At 39.7% G+C, this 25,852-nt stretch overlaps 1 protein-coding gene across 1 annotated transcript; it reads right to left on the minus strand.

Moving 5' to 3' along the window:
- Nucleotides 1–766: 766 nt before the first annotated feature.
- smyd5 (SMYD family member 5) lies at nt 767–25,313 on the minus strand. Its single transcript, XM_033632431.2, has 13 exons — nt 25,194–25,313; nt 21,920–22,028; nt 17,632–17,771; nt 13,095–13,216; nt 12,927–12,996; nt 10,392–10,496; nt 10,142–10,204; nt 8,524–8,594; nt 5,316–5,422; nt 5,072–5,128; nt 4,862–4,956; nt 2,854–2,924; nt 767–2,370 (listed from the first exon to the last, which is right to left on the minus strand). The coding sequence occupies exons 1-13, from the start codon at nt 25,284–25,286 to the stop codon at nt 2,220–2,222; spliced, it is 1,254 nt and encodes a 417-aa protein (XP_033488322.1). The 5' UTR covers nt 25,287–25,313; the 3' UTR covers nt 767–2,219.
- Between the last annotated feature and the right edge of the window lie 539 nt (nt 25,314–25,852).

Here is a 25,852-nt window from a genome sequence, read left to right on the forward strand (position 1 = left end):
CCACAATTGTTTTGCATACTCTACCATAACTTTTTTTTTTCACATTTTTACAACACTCTATGCTATGACTTTTTCGCATACTATGCTCTGACTATTTTTCACTTTTTTCGACGTACTATACTAGGACTTTTTTTTTTTTTTTTTTTTACATTTTTCAACATATTATACTGAGGATTTTTTTCCCCACATTTTTCAACATACTATACTGACATTTTTTCATATATTCCGACATGCTATACTGTCTTTTTTTTTCACACTAATGACATACTGTAGTATGACTTTTGTTTGGTATACTATTCTAAGACTTTTTTTGTAACATAGTATTAATTCATTTATGACATGTCTGTGCAGCCCATGACCACGCAAAATGTTTCTGAGGCCTGCACTGTTAGACGCTATGCTTTGGACATTTTCTTATGCAGTATCTTCTAGCACTAGTAAGACTTCACTTAATGTCAGTGTCAACACTGGTTGACTGGCAGACATCAGCCGTACTTCATTTAATCCATTTCCTAATTAATAACATGAAATGAGATGCATAGATCTATCTGAGGCATGTTAAAAGTGCCAAGAGCAAAAGGCTGTCTGGACAGTAAGAGCCATAAGAAAAAAAACAATGCTAAGTGAAGATTCGAACCCACTTGAGGAAGACATATTGACTAAGGATTTCTGATTAATATTCAAAGACTGAACAAATATTTTACCAGTACAGCCTTCTGTTGCAAAGGCAGGAGGTGTGTAAACCAGATAAACGACACAACAGACATCCAATTTCAGTGGTTTATGCCAGAGTAGTAAAAACCACAAGTGCTAGGCTCCTGTTTGCTGCTGTTGGAATATTTAAATCATACTTGTGTGACCTCCACATTCTCCTGTGCCACTGTGCCAAATGCCAACTGAGAAAATGGGGATAACTCATTCAATATTTTCAATCTTTGTTGAGTAACTGAAAATATTGGGATTTGTGATTACAGACGTTGTTATATTGATTCATATGTGGGCAGCAGCAATTTCACTCATGTGGAACTGCTGCTTAAAATACAGATCTCAACAAAGGGCAAACAGTTACTGACAAAGCAATTTTCCACTCAAGGTCTCTATAAGACATTAAGTAAGGTTTAACTTAACCCCATACATCACGGTATAAAAACCAAACTGTATTTCAGTGGCTGGATGCCTCGCATATGACAAGACTGTAATTACAACAGGATAAAAACAAATAGCATCTTCCGTACAGTAATGCATAGTCAAAGAAACTTATTTTATGGAGAAAACACCTGAGAACCAATTGACCCTTGCTTTATCACTTTGCCTTGAAATGATAACAGTTCTTCTGGGTTAGATTTAATGTACCTGGAGGTGGGACACAGTGTAATAAATATTAGGACAGTTTAGTTCAGCACACTGGATCAAACAGCACAATAACTGAGGATAAAATACTGACTTCAGGTTTAAATTAAAGCCGCAGTTCCCCACAGCTCTTTAGACCTTTTTAGGTTCTTTCAGCTCATTGTTTTGGGGGGTTTTTTTTGGCCTCCAACTTTACTGTTTTGATTCATTCTCACCACTCTCATCAGTGTTTGCAGCAGCAGCAGCAACGTTCAGCAAAAAGTAATGTTAACTTGCCCTCTCTGCCTTTGACTGCTAGGTATGGTCAGAAATGTGCTCTGATGCAACTGTAACCACACCCAACGGTGATATCACAGCATACAGAAGAGCATCTGTACATCTCTGTAGCAAGGTGAGAAATTAAACTACCACAGAGCAGAAGATTTTCAGGGGGTGCTTGGATACTCTTTAATAAAGCTGATATGTCAAATATTACAGCTGGTGGTGCTGCCTCCATGTGGCCAGATTGTTAAATCTATAATAATTTTTTTTACTGTGGACTAAGAAATGTCAGCCTTTTTATACTACCAGTGATTTTTTTTTCCCAAAAAAAGCCTGAAAGCTGGAAGTCATAATCTTTGTTTTATTTAAGTGTGTTCAGTGTGCTGAAGTAGAAACTGTTCTTATACTTACACACAATGTTCTGCAGCTGAAACTGGACAACGTAAGAGTGAAATGCATTGATGATGATACATTTTTCCACACATTTGGACAGTTCTGGTGAAATGCAGCTCCTGGTTTGAACTGGTCTTTGTTCCTGCAGGCTTCATAGTTGCTTAACGTGGTGGCAGGAAGGGGAATGGCTGAGAACAATATGGGCAAGTCTTTCATCAGACATCTGTCATCTCATCTTCCATCTCATCCCCCTCTGTTTCACCTTCTGCCTCTCCTTCCTCCTCCTCCTCCTCCTCTGATGTCACGTCCAGCTCATCCATCTGGGAGATGCACTTTGGACACGAGCAGACAAACAGGTAGTTCTCCCTGGGAAGAAAATGTTCCACCAGTCATATTGTTGCACTTCTGACAAGAGCTGAAATTAATCAGAGGCATTTTACAGTCTGCTGTTCAGAATGCTGCGCACTAGAGCAAATTAGTGTTAAACACTTTGTGCAATTAATACTTTCAATCAGCATGTGTGATTTGGGGGCCTCATGAATATTAGTACAGGCCTTCAGTCACACCACCAACCTGGAGTGCAACTGTACTTTTTCAAGGGTGAGAATGATCACAGGATGCTGTAGAAAGTCTTTCAGAGACTTGCAAAACAAACTTGCCCCCCGTCAGTGTTGGACTGACATGTTGATCAATGAGGAGCGAAAGCACAGAAGTGGCCATTAGACCCCTCGCATCTCTGCCTCGAGACTCTCTATTATTGCCTGGAAGGCTTTTTATTGATCCAAATGGAATTCATAACAGTATGACCCCCCATTCAAGTGAATCATCTGAGGGATTACAGATGCTTACCTCAGAATTTTGTGTCTGCTATGACGGCTTCGGTCCCGCTGACAGCAGTCCAAGTAACTGATGCAGATCTCCTGGAAAATAAAGGTAAACAAACAGGTGAACTGGTTGAAGGACCAAAAGTTATCACATGCCTGAGTTATTGAGCCTTAAAGTAACACTTCAACCTCCAAAATCACCATTTGTATATCAATTACTCACTCAGTGTTATTTTAAAGTCATGGACAAAACTTTTCTCGCATCTCTCCAAAGTGAGAGAAGAATCTAAAAACTGAAATGACTTAGGGTGCTTTCACACCTGCCCTGTTTGGTTCAGTTCAATCAAACTCAAGTGTGTTTGCCCCTTAAGTGTGGTTGTTTGGGCAGGTGTGAACACAGCAATCGCACTCAGATGTGCACCAAAACAACCAGACCGAGACCTTCTTGAAGAGGTGGTCTCAGTTTGGTCACAAACGAACTCTGGTGCGGTTCGTTTGTGGTGAGAACGTGTTCCGACCTGGATCTGAACCAACCGCAGTCACATGACACATTGTTTGGGTTAAACATGAGCATGTTACAGTCCTGGAGGATTATTAATGTGCACCTCCTCCTGTACTGCCTTAATATGCACATTCAGCACATCCAATGCATCAAAACATTGTTTTCTAGTTGGAGCCGCGCCTCGTTTTCAAACTGTATGGTTTGACTAAAATGAACAATGACAGCAATATAGTCCACGATGAGCAGCGCTAAAATCAACCTGCGCAGTTGTCCCTCCATTGTGACATTAGAAAGTGTCACATTTATCTTGCAAGTGTACTCTTCTTCAACTTCCTGGGTTTTTCCCGCATGGAAATTCTGACCAATCAAGAGCAGCTTTCTCGTGCAGGCATTTTATCTGGTCCGCTTGTAAATGCTGTCACGAGAACACGAAGCAACTCTGGGGAACTGTGCAACTTTGTAACAAAATAAGTCCCTGATTTGGACCAAAGGAGACAACTCTAGGTCTGAAAGCACCCATAAAGTCATAGGGGTCCGTGTTTAGCAACAGCAAAAGGTAAATATCAAAAACGTCTCACACAACTCATGCAGTAAAATCCAGGTCTTATTTTTCCAGTTGTGTGCTCAGTACTTCCCCAACAGGGGAAACTGAACTTATCTCATCTATGTTCTCTTCAGTGCCAGACTCCATTGAAAAAAAACACAAACAGTAATTCTCAAACACAGGAGTTTCTGGTCTACCACTGCCTAAACGAGTTTGTGTTATTGTATGACTTTGGTGAGTCTGAACTAACCCATTAAAAATACCAAAGTCACACAATAATACAAACAAACTGATTGAAGCAGCAGTAGCAGCTCCTGTGTTCAGTGAGGTAAAATTACTGTTTTTGTCAATGGAGTCTGGCACTGAAGAAAGCATAGATCAGTTTGACTTTCAGTTCAGCTTCCAGTTGGAAAGGGTTGTCTGTTTGAGTACCGAGCATAAAACTGTATAAATGAGACTTGGGTTATACTGCACGAGTTGTGTGTGTGAGAGTTTGTGAACAGATGTTTGTTTAGTACAGACCCCTATGACTTCAGTTCATGGAGAATTTTCTCAGTTTTTAGAGTCTTTACCGACCATGGTGACATGCGAGAAAAACTATGTTTTCTTCATGAGGTTAACGGAACGTTTTTCAAACAGCAGAAATAATTCAAGTATTTGTAACAGTTTTTTTCCCCTCTCATGCAGGAAGTCGCTGTGTCCCTCCATCTTCCTACTGGTGAAATCTTACACAAAGCGCTCCTGTCTTAGCAAGCACTGAAAGGAGAGCTTTGCTGTGAAAGTAGTGCGGCTGCTGTGACATTACTGTGCCACGCAGATGCAAGGCTTCTCAATCTTTCTGACAGCTTGACAAACCAACTGCAATCCTCAAAGTCTCAGCCTTCTAATACCGTCTGACAAGGGAGCACACAAAGCTAGAGAGGGATGTTCTGTCCTGTCTGTCCCGGGCCAGAATTTATCACTCCGAACCCAGACGTGTCAGCTGACCTCTCCTGGGTTGATGTCACTGAGGGCGCTGAGCTGAAGCAGGAAATTGTTGTCGGGGAAAGACGCCTCTGCGTTGGGTATGCAGCTGTGGTTACCTGCAGGGGTCAGGAACACATAAAAAAAGGGTCGTCAGATGGTGTCACGACCAGAGTAACAGTTTCTGTGAACTGGAGTGACAGCACTCATAACATGGAGATCATCTGCACTCACATGAGCTCTGAAGCAGAAACAGTCCTGAGCCCTCGCAGTTCAGAAAGTCTCCCGTTTCTACAGAGGAGAGAGACAAGTGATGCTGAGATGTGAACACAGGTTACATAACAATCACAGCAATGTCACTGGGACGACACAGACAACAGTAAACACTCGCTCATTCAGTCCTCTACACAAATCTGCTCAATTAAGACAGAAATAATTTACTCAACAAAATACTGCAAGACTGAGATAAAACTGTGACCTTTCTCTATGTCCTTGTACAGCTGGTCGATAAAAGAGTCCAATTGCTCCTTCTGCTGGGCGGGAAGCTCCAGTGCATCGCAGGCATGAACCCACTGACTCAAGGAGCTGAGGAGAAGAATACAGCAGAGAGAACATTATCTAAACCAAACCATGATCCAGAATTGTTAAAGTAAGTAAGTAAATTTTATTTATATAGCACTTTTTGAAGACAAAGGTCATAAGGGAGCAGGCAGACCATTTCAATGTTTAGGTGCTACGGCTGCAAAGGCTCAATCACCACAGGTCTTAAGGCGAGTGCGTGAGACAGATGACAAATATAGTGTATTAGATTGAAGAGAGTGAGCTGAAGTACAGGTGAAGTAGTTCAGCTATATAAGAGAGGGAGCCTGACCATGTAATGCTCTGTACATAAGAACGAGAATTTCGAACTGGATCCTAAACTCAACAGGGAGCCAGTGAAGGAATTTTAAAGGTGAAGAACAAGAGAAAAGGGCGGCAGGATATGGGTGGTTGATACTGTGGTTGAATATCACATCAATGATGTTACTGATGACTTGTGTCGAGTTTCAAAAACATTAAAATCTGTGTTATTTGCAGATGTTACCACTATTTTATGCTCCGGAGAGGATTTACAGCTGCAGCAGAAAAGAATAAACTGAACAGATGGTTTGACAAAAACAAAACTGTTACTAAATTTGATAAGGTCCAAAATGATGTTATTTGGAAATCGAAAAATGTATACGCAAGTGCAAATCAAAAAATAATGGATCATAAAAATCAGCTGGAAACCTCAATTAAGTCGCACTCAATCAAAGCTGGCAAGGAACGTTGCAGTTATGGGAAAATCAAGATGCCAACTGAACCATAAATCAAAATAAATATCTATATATATTATCTACTGCTCACTTATTTTACTGCATCTTAATTACTGCGTGGAGGTCTGGGGTAACACCTTGCAAAGACATTTGATGATGTCACGTTAGGCTCTGTGACATTGTAACAGGCATTTGTCAGTGTTTTCTAATGTTTCCTTTACTAACAATTATTCTGCAAAGTAATCAGTTTGACTGTAACTAACAGTCGTTGCAGCTCTGCTCTGTTTTGCACTTCTGGATCATAGTTACATTTTGAAGTTTAGTTTTATACTGATACTCTCTTAACTAACTCAAAAAATACCTGAGTGCAATATTTTGGTCTTTCATGATGCGTTTATCACGCAGGTTAAGATCACGATGACGATAAAAATACTACATATTAAACTGGATCCCATATGTACGACAGTCACGGCCACATTTTCTGGTATTGACAGATTGCCTGGTCTAACCAACTTAAAAATAACGTACTGGAATGTCTCCCAGTTTGATAATGTATACCTTTGTTACAAATCTTTTTTTCACAATGGAAAATATTTAAAGAAAACACACTGTTTAAAAAGGATAATGAGGAAAGACCGTCTGAAGTCGTGCTGTGTAACTGCCATAAACCCACAATACTCTTTGTATCTGCATGTTCATATATATATATACAGTACAGGCCAAAAGTTTGGACACACCTTCTCATTCAATGTGTTTTCTTTATTTTCATGACTATTTACATTGTAGATTCTCACTGAAGGCATCAAAACTATGAATGAACACATGTGGAGTTATGTACTTAACAAAAAAAGGTGAAATAACTGAAAACATGTTTTATATTCTAGTTTCTTCAAAATAGCCACCCTTTGCTCTGATTACTGCTTTGCACACTCTTGGCATTCTCTCCATGAGCTTCAAGAGGTAGTCACCTGAAATGGTTTCCACTTCACAGGTGTGCCTTATCAGGGTTAATTAGTGGAATTTCTTGCTTTATCAATGGGGTTGGGACCATCAGTTGTGTTGTGCAGAAGTCAGGTTAATACACAGCCGACAGCCCTATTGGACAACTGTTAAAATTCATATTATGGCAAGAACCAATCAGCTAACTAAAGAAAAACGAGTGGCCATCATTACTTTAAGAAATGAAGGTCAGTCAGTCCGGAAAATTGCAAAAACTTTAAATGTGTCCCCAAGTGGAGTCGCAAAAACCATCAAGCGCTACAACGAAACTGGCACACATGAGGACCGACCCAGGAAAGGAAGACCAAGAGTCACCTCTGCTTCTGAGGATAAGTTCATCCGAGTCACCAGCCTCAGAAATCGCAAGTTAACAGCAGCTCAGATCAGAGAGCAGATGAATGCCACACAGAGTTCTAGCAGCAGACCCATCTCTAGAACAACTGTTAAGAGGAGACTGCGCCAATCAGGCCTTCATGGTCAAATAGCTGCTAGGAAACCACTGCTAAGGAGAGGCAACAAGCAGAAGAGATTTGTTTGGGCCAAGAAACACAAGGAATGGACATTAGACCAGTGGAAATCTGTGCTTTGGTCTGATGAGTCCAAATTTGAGATCTTTGGTTCCAACCGCCGTGTCTTTGTGAGACGCAGAAAAGGTGAACGGATGGATTCCACATGCCTGGTTCCCACTGTGAAGCATGGAGGAGGAGGTGTGATGGTGTGGGGGTGTTTTGCTGGTGACACTGTTGGGGATTTATTCAAAATTGAAGGCACACTGAACCAGCATGGCTACCACAGCATCCTGCAGCGACATGCCATCCCATCCGGTTTGCGTTTAGTTGGACGATCATTTATTTTTCAACAGGACAATGACCCCAAACACACCTCCAGGCTGTGTAAGGGCTATTTGACCAAGAAGGAGAGTGATGGAGTGCTGCGGCAGATGACCTGGCCTCCACAGTCACCGGACCTGAACCCAATCGAGATGGTTTGGGGTGAGCTGGACCGCAGAGTGAAGGCAAAGGGGCCAACAAGTGCTAAACACCTCTGGGAACTCCTTCAAGACTGTTGGAAAACCATTTCAGGTGACTACCTCTTGAAGCTCATGGAGAGAATGCCAAGAGTGTGCAAAGCAGTAATCAGAGCAAAGGGTGGCTATTTTGAAGAAACTAGAATATAAAACATGTTTTCAGTTATTTCACCTTTTTTTGTTAAGTACATAACTCCACATGTGTTCATTCATAGTTTTGATGCCTTCAGTGAGAATCTACAATGTAAATAGTCATGAAAATAAAGAAAACACATTGAATGAGAAGGTGTGTCCAAACTTTTGGCCTGTACTGTATATACAGTGTTCTTTTTTCTTTGCAAACAACAAGAGAGGAGAGCGTTTACCTCGTGCCGATGCCTTGTCCGTTGGTTCCAACCAGAGCGAACAGAGAGCGGAATCCCTCAGGGACAAACCACTGCAATGCAATCATATATTCACTGATCAATGCCAAATAAATATTAATCTCATTTGGCCCTGTTCATCCTAATGGTCAGGGTCAGCTGTAGTATCTAGAGATGGTAGGAATTCATTGTGCATTGATTTATTGAGTTGCATTATTATAAACCTCATTCAGGCTGTGACACACAGTTCAACATGTCAGATATTAACTTCATCATTATACATATATATTTCTGTAACATGGTGCCTGTGGTAAAGGTTTCCTACAATAGCATCAAAATGACGCGGGAAATTTCAGATGACATTTATATTATTAAAGTGATTTAATATGTAGAGCAACATTTAGAGGACAAAGCAAACCAAATAAAAGTCAGAGACCTGACAGCTGAAAGCTCATCACTGAACTGCTATAATTAGCTGCTCTGAGCAACACGCTCCAAGATTTAATGTGCAACTGCTTTACAACACAAAATCAATCTGCAACCATTCTAATAATTGATTAGTTTTTAACTTGTTGCTCAGTTGCCAGAAAATTAAATTTCAGCAAGATTCATAAATGTGAACGTTTGATGGTTTCATAGTCTTGTGTGAGAGTAAAGTGAAACCCTTTTTAGTTTGGAGTGTTGGCTGGGGGAAAAAACGCAGATTGATTAGGTCAGTCTGCACTTTAGAAATCATGGTGGACATTGTTTTAAAGACCAAACTATTAATTGATTTAAACCTTGAAACCTGAGACAATTGGCTTGATTTCTTTTAAAAACATGGGAAGAAGGCAATGAACAACAAAAGAAGAAATGACCCAAAAAATATCAGCAAGAAAAAAAAGAAAATTAAAAACAAGAAAATTAATGAAAAAAAATAATTTTGTCCCGTACTGCAATTTCTTTGACAAATAATACAATAAAATTTATTAGACTCACTGTGCAAGCTTTCTGTGTAACGATTTTTATCAGATGACAGATTAAAAATGCATTTGAAAAATATGGACTTGTTGTGCACACGTCTGTAGAAGAAAAGATTGCTATCACTCTCATGTCTGTGCAGTAAATATGAAACCACAGCCAGGTGACTGATAAAAATAAGGGCAAACAGCTGACCTGTCTGTAAAAAAAAAAGAGTAAAAAAGAAATCTGCTGCCCAGCATCTCAGTGCTGTTTAACGTGGGGTTATGTTCTTGACTTTGTCGGGCGCATTGACTTCCTGGACTCTAGTCATCACTGTGAGGTAGCCAGGCGGCCAGCAGAGACTCCAGGAAGTCACTTTCAAGATGTAGTCCAGCGCAAAACACTCTGCAAAACTGCAACATGTTTCTGTCCTTGGTGTTTTTTGATAGAGATTGAAACAGGATATAACGTGTTTTGGCACAGCACGTGTTTTGGCTTCTTACTATACAGACATGAGAAAGATATCAGTCTTCTCATCTAACTCTGCAAAAACTTTGTTTAATCAAGGAAACAGTTATTAAATTAATGATGAAACTAATTGTTGCAGCACTGCAGCTGTAAAGTATTTAGGAAATCATGAAGAAACATGCAGTGGACACATTTGAATTGTTCTTCTTACCCGACTCAGATGATCATCATAAAGTGCTGCTTTAAAAAGGCTGTGTAACAAGGACAGCTGCCCCTATAGAAACAAGACAGACAGAAAACATACATCATGAACATAGGCGGCCACAGTGGGAATTACAGCTTTGCTTACTGAGCTGTAAAGCAGTGCAATTAGCTTAGAGCATGATATTGTCTTTGGGCTGCCAGATTTTGCAAATCAACAGTTTCATACTGGGAGCAGAAATAACGTGATGGGAACTTACTCTGAACTTGTCTCCCAGGAGCTTGTGGGCGATCTCCTCTTCCTCGTTACCTGTCCGGCTGCAGAAGTGTGAGAACAGCTTCTGCCAGTGTGCTTTGTCTTTGGACTGAACAACAGAAACCAATAAATATTATTAACAACAGTGCGTTCACCAGTTATTATAGGAAATATTCTGCTCATATGCAGTTTATCTCATGTGTGATGTTTCAATGCTCTTTTGTCTTGTGAAGAATTATCTAAACGAATGTGTTATCTTTTATTCTAAATTCACTGTGCCAAGTTAAATCTGCAATAACACATATTTTGGCTGCAAACACAACATTGGCATCACACCACCTTATAGAGATGTTATTTTGGGAAACTTCTTGGCAAACAGTTGCCTATTTACACAGCCTGCAGACACACAGCAGCATTAACATGCATTAACCACAATAAATGTAAGTCCAATATTCACTTGTATCTCTGTTTTGGTCTCCACCAGCTCCTGAGAGAAACATCTGTCTCTTTATGCTCCACACGACATGTTATCAAGATCATGTAATCAAATTACGAAAACGGAATATAATCAGACCAGTTTACGCTTGAAAAAAAGTGTAATTATAGTTACGTTGTCATGGATTACTTGGTTAAATTTTTTATTACATCTTTAAAATATTTCAGTGTTTCAGGATTATGAAACTTTTTTTCATGATGATCAGTGCTCTGTTAACTCATGAGAAGTGCGTCTAAATAACGAGGTTTCTTAGACAAATGTAATCATTAATAAGGGTAATTTAGTTTTAACCAAATGCATATTCAACTACTGAATATGCAAAATGTATTTTATTTGCATCGAAAATGTTTGGAGATGTTAAAAGAGGGAAAAAAACCCACATTATTTGTGGAAATCAAATCTTGGTAGCTTTCTCCATTTTTTAGTAAAAAAGGTAAAATATTTAAATGTCCCTCAATGACTTATGGAGATGGGGTGGGATTCAGTAAGTTTATACTTCCTCCCACTCCTTTTCGAATGTGGAAATCAAAGTAACTATACACTGACAACTGCTTTTCATTATTTGTAAATATTTCTTTCTGTCTGTCTGCTTGTTCGTATGTTCATGTCTTTTCTTTATTTTACATGTTCAAAATAAACAATGAATATAAAATGTTTGATTTTGAAGTAATCCAAAAGTATTCATACTATGTTCAATTTTTTGTAAACCAATAAATTGCCTTACTAATTACAAAAAATACCATTTCATTTCTATTCAGTAACAGATTACATTTCAAAGTAATCTGAGTCAACCCTGCATGTTCACTAGCCAGGGCGGTAAAACCAAAACAATGAGCTGAAAGATGCTAAAACCCTGAAGAGTTGACCCCTTACAATTTATGCAGAGACATTTATTGTCTATATAAATAGCAACAGTAAATGGACTGCGCTTGTGTAGCACCTCTCTAGTCCTCTGACCACTCAAAGCGCTTTTTACACTACATGTCACATTCACCCATTCACATGCTGGTGGCCAAGGCTACCATACATGGTGCCACCTGCTATTCAGTAACCTTTCACACACACAGAACAGCCATCAGGAGTAATTTGGGGTTCAGTATTTTGCCAAAGGCTACTTCAACATGCAGATGGTGGACTCGGGATGGAACCGCCAATCTTGCCATTAGTGGATGACCTGCTCTACCTCTTAGCCACAGCCGCCCAGTGTATAGGCTCATACAAAAAGTTATCCTTCTCAATGATCACTTATGACCCACTAGAAATGTGTAGCAGCGCATTTATCTGCAGACACTCTTCCCTCTGTCTGTATTTTTTCTTATTATTATTTTGTTGTATTCAGGACATTTATGGGCACAGCACTCGTGTGAGGTCAGGACTTTAAGGAAAAAAAAAAAAAAAAAAAAAAAAAGGTAGGGACTAGGTGGCAGACAGTAAGCAGCACAGATCCAAGACGAAGCTATGCAAATTGTGGACACAGCACCGACAAAAAGCAAACATAATGAGCCAAAAAACTAAGCGGACAAAGCTTGTTCCAAAACGGGAGTGGATCTGGGCTTGGTGTTGACCTGTTTTCTGTTCAGCTTTTCCATTACAACTAATATAATGTTCCTACAATAGTACCAATAGTAGTGTACGTACAGGGAGTGTAGAGAGGAGGGACCAAGTCTGAATGTGTTTACGAACAGGAACCAAAAACTAGTATACCTTTAAAGTTTTCAAATGAATGTGTGTAAAATTGCCTCAAATCCACGAGAGCAAAGTCTATAACAAATGTCCTCTCGCCAGCTGACAATATAATTTTCACATCCCGCTTTCATATTTAGGACGTCTGTATTATTCAGTGAAAAGTTAATTTCAAGCTAGGTTTAACACCCATCAAAAACTGATGGGGAGTCAGAGTGGGCAATAAAAATCCAAATTACATGCAGCATGTTTTGTTCTTTTACAGCAGGGTGTTTGTATTGTGTTTCTAATATAATTAGTACACACCAGAATGAATTCAACTCCTGATGGTTTAGGAGCTAACAGTGATCAGAGACTCACCTGTTTGACTACAGCTACCATTCTGGCCATGAGCATGATGCTGGCGGTCTCTGGGGGATAATGCATACTCCTGGAGAGAAGACAGAGGATCTTCGTTGAGGTGAATAACATCAACACACACACACACAGAGGGTTTACCATGAAGGTATCTATAAAACACTCTCTGACCTCCATGCATCTTTAAGCTTGTTGATGGGGTGGTCCGGGTCGTCCTGGGAGGAACCCAAACACAGAACCCGATGGTACTGATCTGCTGCAGCCTGTCGACACTCGCTGCTACAGTACATCACCTGCAGAGAAGGGGAGCGGTTTATATCAGACACAAGACACTGACAAGGGCCAAAAATAATTAGAAAGTATTTCAAGTGACAGGTGCGTCAATATTAAAACATGGTCAGGATTCCCAGGGTCATGGAAAAGTCATGGAATTTTGTTTTGTTTTGTGTAATGAAACTGTTACAGTGGATAACCTTCATTAATGCAACATAAGGGCAAGTTTATTTTCTGTAGCCATCAACCTAATGTCGCTGTAATATGTGTCGGTGCATGCGACATTTGATTACCATCACATACACGTACATTTCTTCATTTTCTCCCTAGACTTAAGACTTTCCTCTTTGATTAAGCAATATCACACGAGAGGGAGTGATGTTGTACTGTGCCTGCGGCCTCGTGCCTACGACCGAATCACAGCCGTGACGATATCACAGTACAACATCACGAGCTCGAGTGTGATATTGCTTTTATACAACAGTTCAACAGTTAAATAAGCAAGGCTGATTAAGAAATGTTGAAAAATGAGGACAAAATAGATAATTTAATCATTTTATTTGTCTTCCACCAACAAAAATAGTTCCCTCAGGACTACAACTGTAGTCGTTGCTATGTAATGCAGACATGGTGTGCCAGGCACTTACTCTTTATACACATTTATCTGCACGTTTCCATTAATTGTGCAGCTGGTGAAATAAGTTTCTGGTGACTGCATGGTGGGCTGTCGCTTCACAGGCACAGCCGACTCTGCCTTCTGATCTGACAGTATGTTGCTTTTCTCCAAGTCATTGAGCTCCGCTGATGAAACACTGACAAACCTGGATGTGTGCTCAGATGGATTCAGCTTCTCCTCTCCCTCATCTTCCTCTGATGACCATTCATAGTTCAATTCAAAACTTTATTTTTTGGAAATAAATCCATATTTTTGGCTGTTTGACAGTGGATGAATTAATTAGCCTACAACGCAACCGCTGACCTAACTGACACTAACCGTCAGTTTTGATTTGATTGTTGATTGTAATCAGCTGTGAGGCGGAGTGATACATACACAGTGAAATAACTGTGATGTTGTACTCCAATATCATCACGGTTTTACTGTCTCTCGACCAATCAGATTGCAGGGCCGGAACTAACTGTTGTATAATAAAGCTTATAGTTAGGGCTGGCTTTTATGGTTAGGGCTGGCTTTTATGGTTAGGGCTGGTTCTTATGGTTAGGGCTGGTTCTTATGATTAGGGCTGGCTTTTATGGTTAGGGCTGGCTCTTATGGTTAGGGCTGGCTCAGGCTTGTTTTGGACCAGCCCCTAGTTAGGCTGACTTAGGTCTAGTCTGCCGGGGGACCTCCTATAATACACCGAGCACCTTCTCTACTTCTGTCTGTCTCCTCAGTTTCTGAAAAGTTGGTTCTTCTTCACTTGCTAACATTCATGTCCTGTTACTGCATCTCACTAACTCGGCTTCTTCTCCAGGGTCTTTGTGCTCCACTGTCTCGAATCACGGCTACGCCTGGATCGTGTGTCGTGGTTGTGCTGCTGTCATGGTCCTGCCTGATGCCTCCAACTACTGCTGTTATTATCGTCACACTTCGACTGTTATTACATACATATGATTACTGTCATACTGTCATATATTAATATATACTAATAACATGCTACCACAATTACTGTTATTATTATATTATTATTACAGAAATTAATGTTATTGTAGCTACTGTCATTACCATCTGTCCTGCATCTCTGTCTGTCTTTGTCTCTCTCTCTGTCTCATTGTGTCATATGGATTACTGTACATTTATTATGTTGATCTGTTCTGTACGTCATCTATTGCACGTCTGTCTGTCCGTCCTGGAAGAGGGATCCCTCCTCAGTTGCTCTTCCTGAGGTTTGTACCGTTTCTTTCCCCCGTTAAAGGGTTTTTTTTGGGGAGTTTTTCCTTATCTGCTGTGAGGGTCCTAAGGACAGAGAGATGTCGTATGCTGTAAAGCTCTGTGAGGCAAACTGTGATTTGTGATATCAGGGTTTATAAATAAAATCGAACTGAATTGATATTAAAAAATGCCAGGCAAGAAATTAAATAACATTTATTATGGGTCCTTGAAAAGTTATGGAAAAGTTTTGAAATTTTTTCCACAACAATGTGTGGGAACCTTGTATGTATTTAGCATTCAATAAACTTTGAATCCACCCCCTACACACACACACACACACACACACACACACAGGAGCTGAACCGTGCTCTTGTTATACCGTTCATATCCTTTGTTTTTTACTCTTTTATGTATTGTCTGTAATTGTTGTGTTTGATCTATGCGAGCTGCTGGATACCTAAATTTCCCCCGAGGGGATGAATAAAGTATCTTCTATCTCTCTACAGCAGTTTCCTTAATCACTAACTGAAAACCAACGGTGTTCATCGCTTAGCAACAGCTACTATGTGAGGTTGCTGTAACCAGTCTATTATTTGTGTGGTTTATTATTTACTTCAGAAAGGTGATGTGATTTACAGCTACAGGAGGAGGGAGTGTTTCACATCAGTCCAGCTGAATGAATAAACAAATCACAAATGAATGAACCTTCATGAATAAATATGTATAGTGAATACACTGTACGTGCAAAGGTGTCTGTGTGTGTGTGTGTGTGTATGTATACCTGACTTTATGAGTGTGTGTGCAGTATGTTATGTATGTGCCTAATGAGTGAACTTATTCAACCATCCTGTCATTTTTGCTTTAATCTTTTATTTCCTGACCTGATATACATGTGTTGTTTTATTTCTGTAAAACTTTTTATTTGGTCAAATTAGCAAAGGATGAAAAAATATTTTTGTGGCGAATTTAAAATAAATGTAAGCAATATTTTGTGATTTCTAGTATAGTAAATGTTGCATTTACACAGAAAAAAAACAAACAAACTTGGGATATCTTTTTTCCATTTTTAAAAATAGAATAATAGATGGAGAGATTGACAGACAGTTGCACTTCAAGTGTTAATAAGTATATTTAATTCTCTCTTCACATCACATTAAATAGTAATATAATGTGATGTATTTCATGATATATATTTTTCATCTCTACAGCCGATTCTCTCTTGAATACAGGACAGGGGGAGAGTCAGAGTACTGGGGCTACTGTCTTGGCTGGTTGTTATTCTAGATTTATATGATGATTGATGATGATGTTGATGACCACATTTTATAGACGTCCATAGATACCAAGGATGTTTGATGACAGAAAGATGTTGATGTTGTACACTACCTTATCCATCTTGCAGGGTCACTATGCACTTTACTTAACCTTGTGTACTTCAGGGGCTGTATTCACAAAGCTAAGAGTTGCTCCTAGTCACGAAAATTCCAAAAATTGTGACATTTTCTTAGAATTTCTCTTTAAAGTTAATACTAGCTCCTTGAAGATAAAAGTAAAGATATTACACAGAGCATTTTAGACCTTGAAACTGTTAGGAGCAGGGAGGAGGACTTTCAAGAAGCTTAAGAGTTTCTTAGAAAATGGTGGAAAGACAAAGAGGTCGCAGTAATGTTCTCCAAACGCTGGATGGCAGTGAGTAAAGGAAATGCTACAGATTAGATCATGCAGGGATCGTATGTATGGTTCATGTCATTAGGGATACGCACACATTTCACGCCTAACACTATAACGCCAAATAATCACAACACTGAGATATCTGGGAAACTGGAAAAATGTCACAGTGCAGCAGTGATGACTTGAGTCTGTCTCAACCTTCTTTCACAGTCAGCAGTTAATTTCATTTCCACTGGGTGTCCACACCTTACAGGCTCTCAAAGGGGTGTGTCTGTGACAACCAATCACATCTGATAAAAGAATGCATCACACCTAGCATCAAAGTCAACCACACCTCCTGCTTTTACTGTATTGTTCTTTTTAATTTAATCCATTAAACTGGTCTTCATTTTCATCTTCGTTATTTTATTGCACTTGAAATATATTGATTTTATGTCTTCTGTAAAGAACTTTGACTCTGGCTTTTAAAAAGCACTATATTAATACAATTATTAGTAGCTCAGAAGTCATTTTGCTGCAGTTAAATCTGAGCGTGTGTGCACGTGGCCTGACTGTACTAACACTGTAAATACAAAGAAACCACCCAGGATGAACAGTTATCTCAGTTTTTCACTTTGGTTCATGTAAAAATAGACAGACAGATTATCTTATAGATCCATAGTATCAATACTGGCCTCTAAAAATTGATCAGCTCGTCATGTCGCCCACCACCCACTCAGTGGAAGTTCCAGTCTGACCACAGCTGCCTTTAAATCAATACGTTTGTCATATATTGATCTGACCACTGTTTCAGGCCATTTTCATTCTATAAGAAATAAATTACAACTTCTACAGAAGAAGTTTAAGCTTTCAAAAACCAACATTAGTCAAATCCATGCATCAACATATCCTGACCTGGCACTGAGGGCAGGCTTGGTGCAGCTCTGGTCGAACACGGCAGAGCTCCGGGTGAGGAAGGCTGAGTCCAGGGATGCCGCTGAGTCTCCTCGCATTCTCCTCTGCAGTCTCCAGAGCACGTAAGCAGTACTCACAGGCTGTAAGAGGACACAGAGCAGCAGCAGAGCAGGTGAGTGGCGGTAAAACATTAATGCAGAGCCTGTTGGTTTAAGATATTAAAGTTTCAGTCCAGATCGAACTGCTAAAACTCTGATTTATCCAGGTTTTGTCCAGTCTGATAAAACATACATGCTTCTGTCATCCCTGTGTGTGTGTCTCAACAATATACAGTCATATATTATAAACACAGCGTCTGTCACTCCTTCCTTCCAAACACAAGATGCAGTTAATAAGACCAGTAAGTAGCCATGTCCCAGCAGTCTGAAGGTCCCTATGTTTCTTGTCTCTCAAATGACGGTGAAATGCCAGTCAAAGAAGGAACTCTCCCTCTCTATGTGCAGAGGGGGGGAAATAAGTATTCAACATGTTAATCTTTTTTTTATTTAACATATTTCCAACGCAGCTATTCACATTAAATTTACACCAGACATTCATATTAACTCAATAAACCTATACAGATAAAGAAATCAGGTAATTCAAATCCATAAAAAGTGCCAATGAAGTGGAATAATACAAGAAATAGTATTGAATAAACTAGATGAAATGTATTTAATAATTGGCAGAGAAGCTTTTGTTTGCAACGTCAGCTTTTTACGATGCTTCCCGTATGAAGAAATCAATCTCTCACAGTGTTCAGAAGGGATTTTAGTCCATTCTTTCACACAGATAATCTTTAAATCTAGAAGATTCTGGGAGGCAGTTTGTGAATCTTCACCTTTAAATCTGGTGATTGACTCGGACATTCAAACACTTACAGTTTCTTCCACTAGAACCAACTGACTGTCTCCTTTGCAGTATGTTTTGGATTGATACACTTTTTGTATCTATCAGGGAAACATCCAATGGGTTACTGTAGTCAGTGTAGAGTAAAGGAGTCAGTGGAGCATATTCTTATTTATGCAGGAAATATGATGATGAAAGAAGGGTGATGATGGCAGGAATACAGAAGGTAGGACAAAGGGAGGTCAAGATTAAGAACGTGCTTGAGAGTGGAGGAATGGTGGAGGGGAGAAAGGTGATATTTAGGTTTCTGAAAGTGACAGGACTTATCAGAAGACTAGCAGATAAGGGTAGCAGTGGTTGGATAAAACCAGAAGGAGGCAGTAATGCAACTTGAGGGACGCCAAGTGCTGTAAAACAGGAGAAGGAGAAGAGGAAGAAGAAACAGAAGAAGAAGAAGAAGAAGCAGGAGCAGAAGAGGAAGACATTCCTGTTACATGGCTCTGTTCATCTTTCCTTTGATAATTTAGATTCTGCTGGTGCCATGAGAAGAGAAACAGCCCCATACTGTGATGCCTCCACCACTACCTACACTGTAGGTGTAATATTTCTAAAGCCAGATGCAGAGCCATTCGTCCTCTTGACATACCATCATACTTTTTGCAGAAAAGTTTGATTCTAATCCCGTCTGATCACACTATTTCCCCCAGTGATCTACAAGTTTGTAGATGTGATGTGCCAGGTTTGGAGGAGAATTGGCCCTGTGTATACCCTACAAATATATACCTACAGTGAAGTTCGGAGGTGGAAATATCACGGTACGGGGGCTGTTTCTCTTTTCATGTCACCAGCAGAATCCAAATGATCAAATGGAAGATGAGTGGAGCCATGTACCAGGAATTTACTGAGAAGAATCTGTTGCCATCCACCAGGACAGTGAGGACGAGACGCTGGTGGACCTTCCAGAAGGACAAAGATCCAAAACATACAGCGAAGGAGACTCAACTGGTTCCAGAGGAAGAAAATAAAGGTGTTTGATTGGCACAGTCTTAAATCCGACTTAAACCTGATAGAACATTTCTGAAAGGAACTAGACTTTAAGACTGTCTGAGTAGAAGACTGGACCAAAGTCATCAGAAATGGACGTCGCTTCACGTGGCACTTAGAGGAAAAGATGTCTGATTTCTCTAAAGATATAATACCTCGTTTCCTCTCTCCTCACATCTCTCCTGTGTGTTACGAGGGCGGAGATAAGACGCGAAGAGACACAAGTGCAGGATAAGGTACTGGAATAAACGCAAGGTTTCCCAGCAGAACACCGTATTGTAACAAGATAATCGATGTTATTCGTTTCATCCATCAGTGGTTTTAATGTCATGGCTGATCAGTGTATAAGAACAGAGTGAAGCATCATCTCTGGAGTTAAGTATCGGACTAATGTCGACCTGTGTCTGCTGGACAAATGTTTTATTTTACATGTTGCCACACTGTATGTGATAAAAAAAAAGTGTTAACAACTGCAGTCATATTTACCGCATTAGACTGATGTTACTGATGATGTATGTAACGAGTGTGTGTACAATAATGTGTTGGTCCATGTTGGAAGTAAGTGTTTCATTGTATTTTCATGTGCTGACTCTGGATCTGACCAAGGATGCTTTTATGTCTGGTGTTTTTATACCCAAAATAAAACTCCATCAGTCTACCATAAAAATTTATATTACTTTATTTTATTTATATTATTTATATATTATTTTATCCCTATATTACAACTTGCGCTATTTTATGTATCTGATTCTCATTTTGTTTTTTATGCATGGTTTTCTTTTTTTTATATATATATATATATATATATATATATATATATATATATATATATATATATATATATATATATATATATATATATATATACACACACACACACACACACACACACATATATTTAATGAGCGTTATTAAAGGGAGCTGAGATACAAGATTTTCATTGCCAACAACTGCCTCTCTGTAATTGTTGTGCACATGATAATCAAGAACTTAAAACTACCGGCACAGTCATTTTTTAAATTTCATTTATGCTTCTTGATGTTGGTGTTGCAGAACTCTCTTTATTATGATGCACAACAACACCAAGACACAGGCACGTGCACAGATATACACTTCTGCCCTCTGACTAGAAAAGTGCAACATTTCTTTTCTATTTTAATATTTTAGTTTTTAAATTTGGCCCATGGCATCAATTCTCCATGAAAGGTGTGCTGTAACACCTGACATGTGCATTTGAGTTTCCATTCTGCCAGACCACAAGAGCCCCTGCCCCTCCCTCATCAAGGTCACCTGTCACAGTCACTACAGTTAATGCACTTAGATCGAGCGCCCTGCAGAGCAGCATCACATCTCCCTGTGACCTGTGTTCATGGACAGCCAGGTGACGATAGTGTTTGCTCGAAGCCTCGGTATTGTTTATAACTGTTGTGAGATTAAACTATGAAAACATCTCAAAACAGCCATGCTAATTTAGACAAGACAAGTTAGTCTGGCATAAATCACACCGTCTCCCTCCCTGATTCCAGTTCACCAACTGCCTGTTGCGTGTGGAGACAGATGCCGAATTACTTTCCCACTTCCACACATCTTTAAAAACCAAAACTCAACTCGAGATAATATTTAGATCTCCCACGCTGAGGATCTGATAATTCATTTAAATAAATCTGTAATGCGGTTTGGTGCTGCACATGCCTTGTGCTGCAGGCGTCTGCTCTCCGAGATCTTTTAAGAATATTCAAAGCCTATTTAGAGGATAATTTTAAGTATTAGTACGTGACTATTTCATGAAATTTCAGTGGTTTTCTTCTATACTCAAATTTCATTGTTTACAAATTCTTGGTAGGTGGACTGAATTTAATTTCTGAACCAACAGGAAATTAGCTGGTTATATTAAAGGGTTACATCAAGAGAAAGTATAAAATAAGCCATGAATTTAAGGCCTGAAGAAAAGACCCATGTTTGTAAGAAGCTGAATTTGATGTAAAAAGACTCTTTTTTGATTTTGATTTTTAATTTTTTTTTTTTAATTTTGATTTGTCCCCTGCCACCTGAGTGTGGTTTCCATTTACATAAATAAATACATTTCCACCATAAATTGATGCAGAAAAATTCAACAGAATGAAGGAAATTAAGTGTTTGAGGCTCAAACTTCCTGGTGGAGGACCCCCAGAGCCCCCCATTGATATGTGTCCCTCGCAATGTTTAAAAATTAGATACCCTTGTCTGCATCACTGTATGTGTAGTAAAATAAATATGTAACTCACTGTTAATAATTATGAGAGGTGCCTCCTTTTTTTGGCTTGAGCACCTGCCCCCAAACTAAATGTGTGTGTGTGTTTAAATTAAGTCGGCATCTCACCTTTATATTTATACAGAGCATTCCACAGGAACTGGGCGGCGACCAGAGGACGCTCAAAGAAAATGGTGTCTCCCTTCTTGAAGCTCCTTTTGGCGAAGAGACCTTTGCCCTGAACATGAATAATAAACCATTAGTGTTGTGCACAACAAACCTTTGTAGACACAGCAGCCTCGGTCTCTTTAAGCCCACCAACGCCACAATATCTCGGCTGGTACGCTGTGAAAACTTCCCCTTCATTGAACTTTTGATCCGTGTCTTTCAGCTCATTAGCACCAGAGCACAGAAACCATTTATAAAACACAGTGTTTGTTTTGTCCGTCTTTACCCTCACACTATCACAGCTCTGAAGGCTTTTAACTGGAGGATTCCTGTGACCCTGCGGAGGATAACCACGCATACATAAGAGATGAATGGATTTCTTATCAACAACAATTACAGCAGACAGCACTCACAGTGAAATAATGTGATTCTGGCTCCTAAACAAGGAACAGCAGCTGCTTTAATTCAATGCCAGTGACATATTTATTGGTTTATGCTGACTTGAATCAAGTGTCAGACTACTCTTCTCTCTGCCCTCTAATATAAACCTCACATTAAACCTGAGGCTAAATTCAATTATTCAGTTTCTCTTTACTTTGTGAGCTCAGTGATAACCCCTGCATCAATACTGTCAGGTGCACTGACAAGAATAAGCAACATTTATTTAAGTTTGGGTCAGCAGCAGAAGAATCCAGGTCCTTTACTTAAAAGGTCCAGTGTGTAGGATTTAGGAGAATATAGTGGCAGAAATAGAATATGATGTAATAAATGTGTTTTCTTTAGTGTAAAATCAAGATCACCATGTTTCCACAGTAGCACAGAGCGTTCAAACCAAGCAATGGCTCCAGATAGGGCCACTCCTGTTTTGACATTTTTGTGTCAGCCACCATACTTCTCCTACACATTCAGCACACAGGAGAAGTTTCAGTTGGTTGCAATCTGCAACCTCACCACTAGATGCCACTAAATGCTACAAAATAGACCTTTAAAAGGGATAGTGCACCCAAAAATGAATTCAGCCATTATCTACTCACCCATATGCTGAGGGAGGCTCAGGTGAAGTTTTAGAGTCCTCACAACACTTACGGAGATCCAAAGAGAGAGGGGGTAGCAACACAACTCCACCTAATGGAGGCTGATGGCGCCCCAGATTAAAACGTCCAAAAAACCACATAATTAAAACCACTAAATATCTCCATACTGCTCGTCCGTAGTGATCCAAGTGTCCTGAAGCCCTGACATAAAAAGTTGTTTGGAAAAACATCATTTGAACTCTGTTTTTAGCCTCACTGTAGCCTGTAGCTCTGACTGCTTCTCTGTACACCGTGTTCACATGTGCGCTTGCGCGAGACCGTGAGACATGGGCACCACCTTCATGTGTGTTCACGTGCTTTCGCGGGTCTCGCGCGCAGATAGGCAGTTCGAGCTGCCGGCTACAGTGAGGTTAAAAACAGAGTTCAAATGACGTTTTTCCAAACAACTTTTTATGGCGGGGCTTCAGGACACTTGGATCACTACGGACGAGCAGTATGGAGATATTTTATTTTTTCTTGGACGTTTGAATCTGGGGCGCCGTTGGCCTCCATTAGGTGGAGTTGTGATGCTACCCACTCTCCCCTGGGATCTCCACAAGGCATGTGAGGACTCTAAAACTTCACCAGGGCCTCCCTCGGCATATGGGTGAGTAAATAATGGCTGAATTTTCATTTTTGAGTGCACTATCCATTTAAGACCAGAATCTGACTTTTTGACATTTGTTTTACCAAATAAAATAAACCATTTGTGTTTTCCTTTCGGCCACCATAGTGGTCATCAGACAAACACTGATTTTTTTTAATTTTTCTGTTTGTTTTTTTTTATAGGTTTAAATCATTGAGGCTGTTTGTTTTGGACAGAAGAGACCTCTGCGATTAATTAATCAATTCATTCATTTCTTTTCCATAACCGCTTGTCCTCTTAGAGGTCACAGCAGGCCTGGAGCCTATCCCAGCTGACACTGGGCGAGAGGCAGGGTACACCCTGGACAGGTCACCAGACTATCACAGGGCTGACACAGAGACAGACAACCGTTCACACTCACATTCACACTTACGGCCAATTAAGCTGACATGCATGTCTTTACCATGTCTAGCTGAAGCACCTGGAGAAAACCCACTTTGCTGAGCAACAGTTTTGTGTGAAATGAATTAAAGGCTTGTCCCAAATAAAGGCCTGTTAATTTCTGTGATTTAAGCAAATAATAGCCCAGGCTATTATTTGAAGTTTTATGGTATTCATTCCACAGAGAAAAATGCTCCCTGACGGTGTTTTACTATTATATGAGATGATTTGGGGTATTTGTGTGTGCTGCATTTTACTGCTGCACATTTGACGTTGTGTTCATTTAACTCCTTTATATACTGGTGGGTATTTTAATCTACATCAGTGCATAATATTCTATAAGATCATACTTTATTTGTATCATTGCTGTCCTGTGAGAACAATGTGTCACTAAAAAGCTTCATGGTGTCAGAAAAATAGCCCTGTGTTCATCTTTGAGACGATGCTTTATCAGCTGGTCCAAGAAGGTTTTAAAATGGTTTATTTCACCTAAGAAGCAGGAGAACTTTCTCAACACATATAGAATCATTCTTTAGTTTATCACAAACATACAACATCAACACATCTGAAAATACAGGACCGGAAGGGGCTGAACATTTAAGACAAATGTAGTGCAGTAAAAAGGACAGTACACACCTTTGAAATGTAGTAGAGTACAAGTAGACAGTAGCATAAAATGGAAATACTCAAATAAAATACAAGTAGCTCGTACAAGTACAGGCCTAGTACTGGTAAATGTACTTACTGACATGTCACCACTTGTTTTGGTTTAGTTTAGTGGTTGTAATCCGACATAATAAAGTCACTTTGGTCACACATATCTCACTATAATAAATTTAATGGTGTAAATGGTGGATGGTGTCCCTTCACTTACTCATTTTAAATTGAGGTGAACACACTGAACGTACAAACCAGTAACTTACTGGTAGTTTCGGACACTGACAGATTTAATATTGCCACCACTATCACCACCAGTCCAGCTCCCCCAGTATCTCTGAGCTCACCCGGCTCGGCTCAGCCCGGCTCTGCTCCACATTGACATCAGACTAACGTCCCCACACCGCCGCTACAGACTCACCATAAACCACAGAGCTGTCTACATGTCTTTATTTTAACATCCTTTAACCCGTCTTACCTTTATATTGTCGATAAATCGCACGTCCACGCCGCTGGCAACTTTGCCGGGGTCCACGCAGAAGGAAAACATGTCATCCAGGGGAGCCGCCATGTTTGTGACGACCTTTCACCTTTCAACTGTGACGCTTTATCTCTGCACACAGGCAGCAGCGCCCTCTGGTGGTGAAGATGTGAACTGCAGCTCAGTCCCACCGCTCAATACAACTGATGGTTTATTATTGTGAGTGACTGAGACTGAAAATAAGACTATTTTGTGAGCTGAAATGGAGCTACTAACCACAATAAATAAGTAACATGTACAATCACTGGCTCCATGACTGTTATAAAAGTATTCAAGATATCCAGTTGTGGACTGTAGGCCTACACACACTTTTGTGGTGCTTGTACTTTGAATATTTGAATACTTCATACTTATACTCTACCTTTTGATTATCCCAGAGGTCAGTACTAAGAGGCAGCGTTTGTCAGTTATGCCCCTTAACTCTAGAACAATCTGCCTGAGGATCGTAGTGGCTCTACATCTGCTTTTAAACATAATATTAAGACACATCTTTTTACCATTGCTTTCTCCTGAAATGTATTTTTAACTGATGGTTGTTTCATCTTATCTTAGCCTGTGGTTATAACATAAATTTATTTTATCTTTTATTTTATTAT

This window comes from Epinephelus lanceolatus, chromosome 7 (genome assembly GCF_041903045.1).
Source record: "Epinephelus lanceolatus isolate andai-2023 chromosome 7, ASM4190304v1, whole genome shotgun sequence".
Lineage (NCBI taxonomy): Eukaryota > Metazoa > Chordata > Actinopteri > Perciformes > Serranidae > Epinephelus > Epinephelus lanceolatus.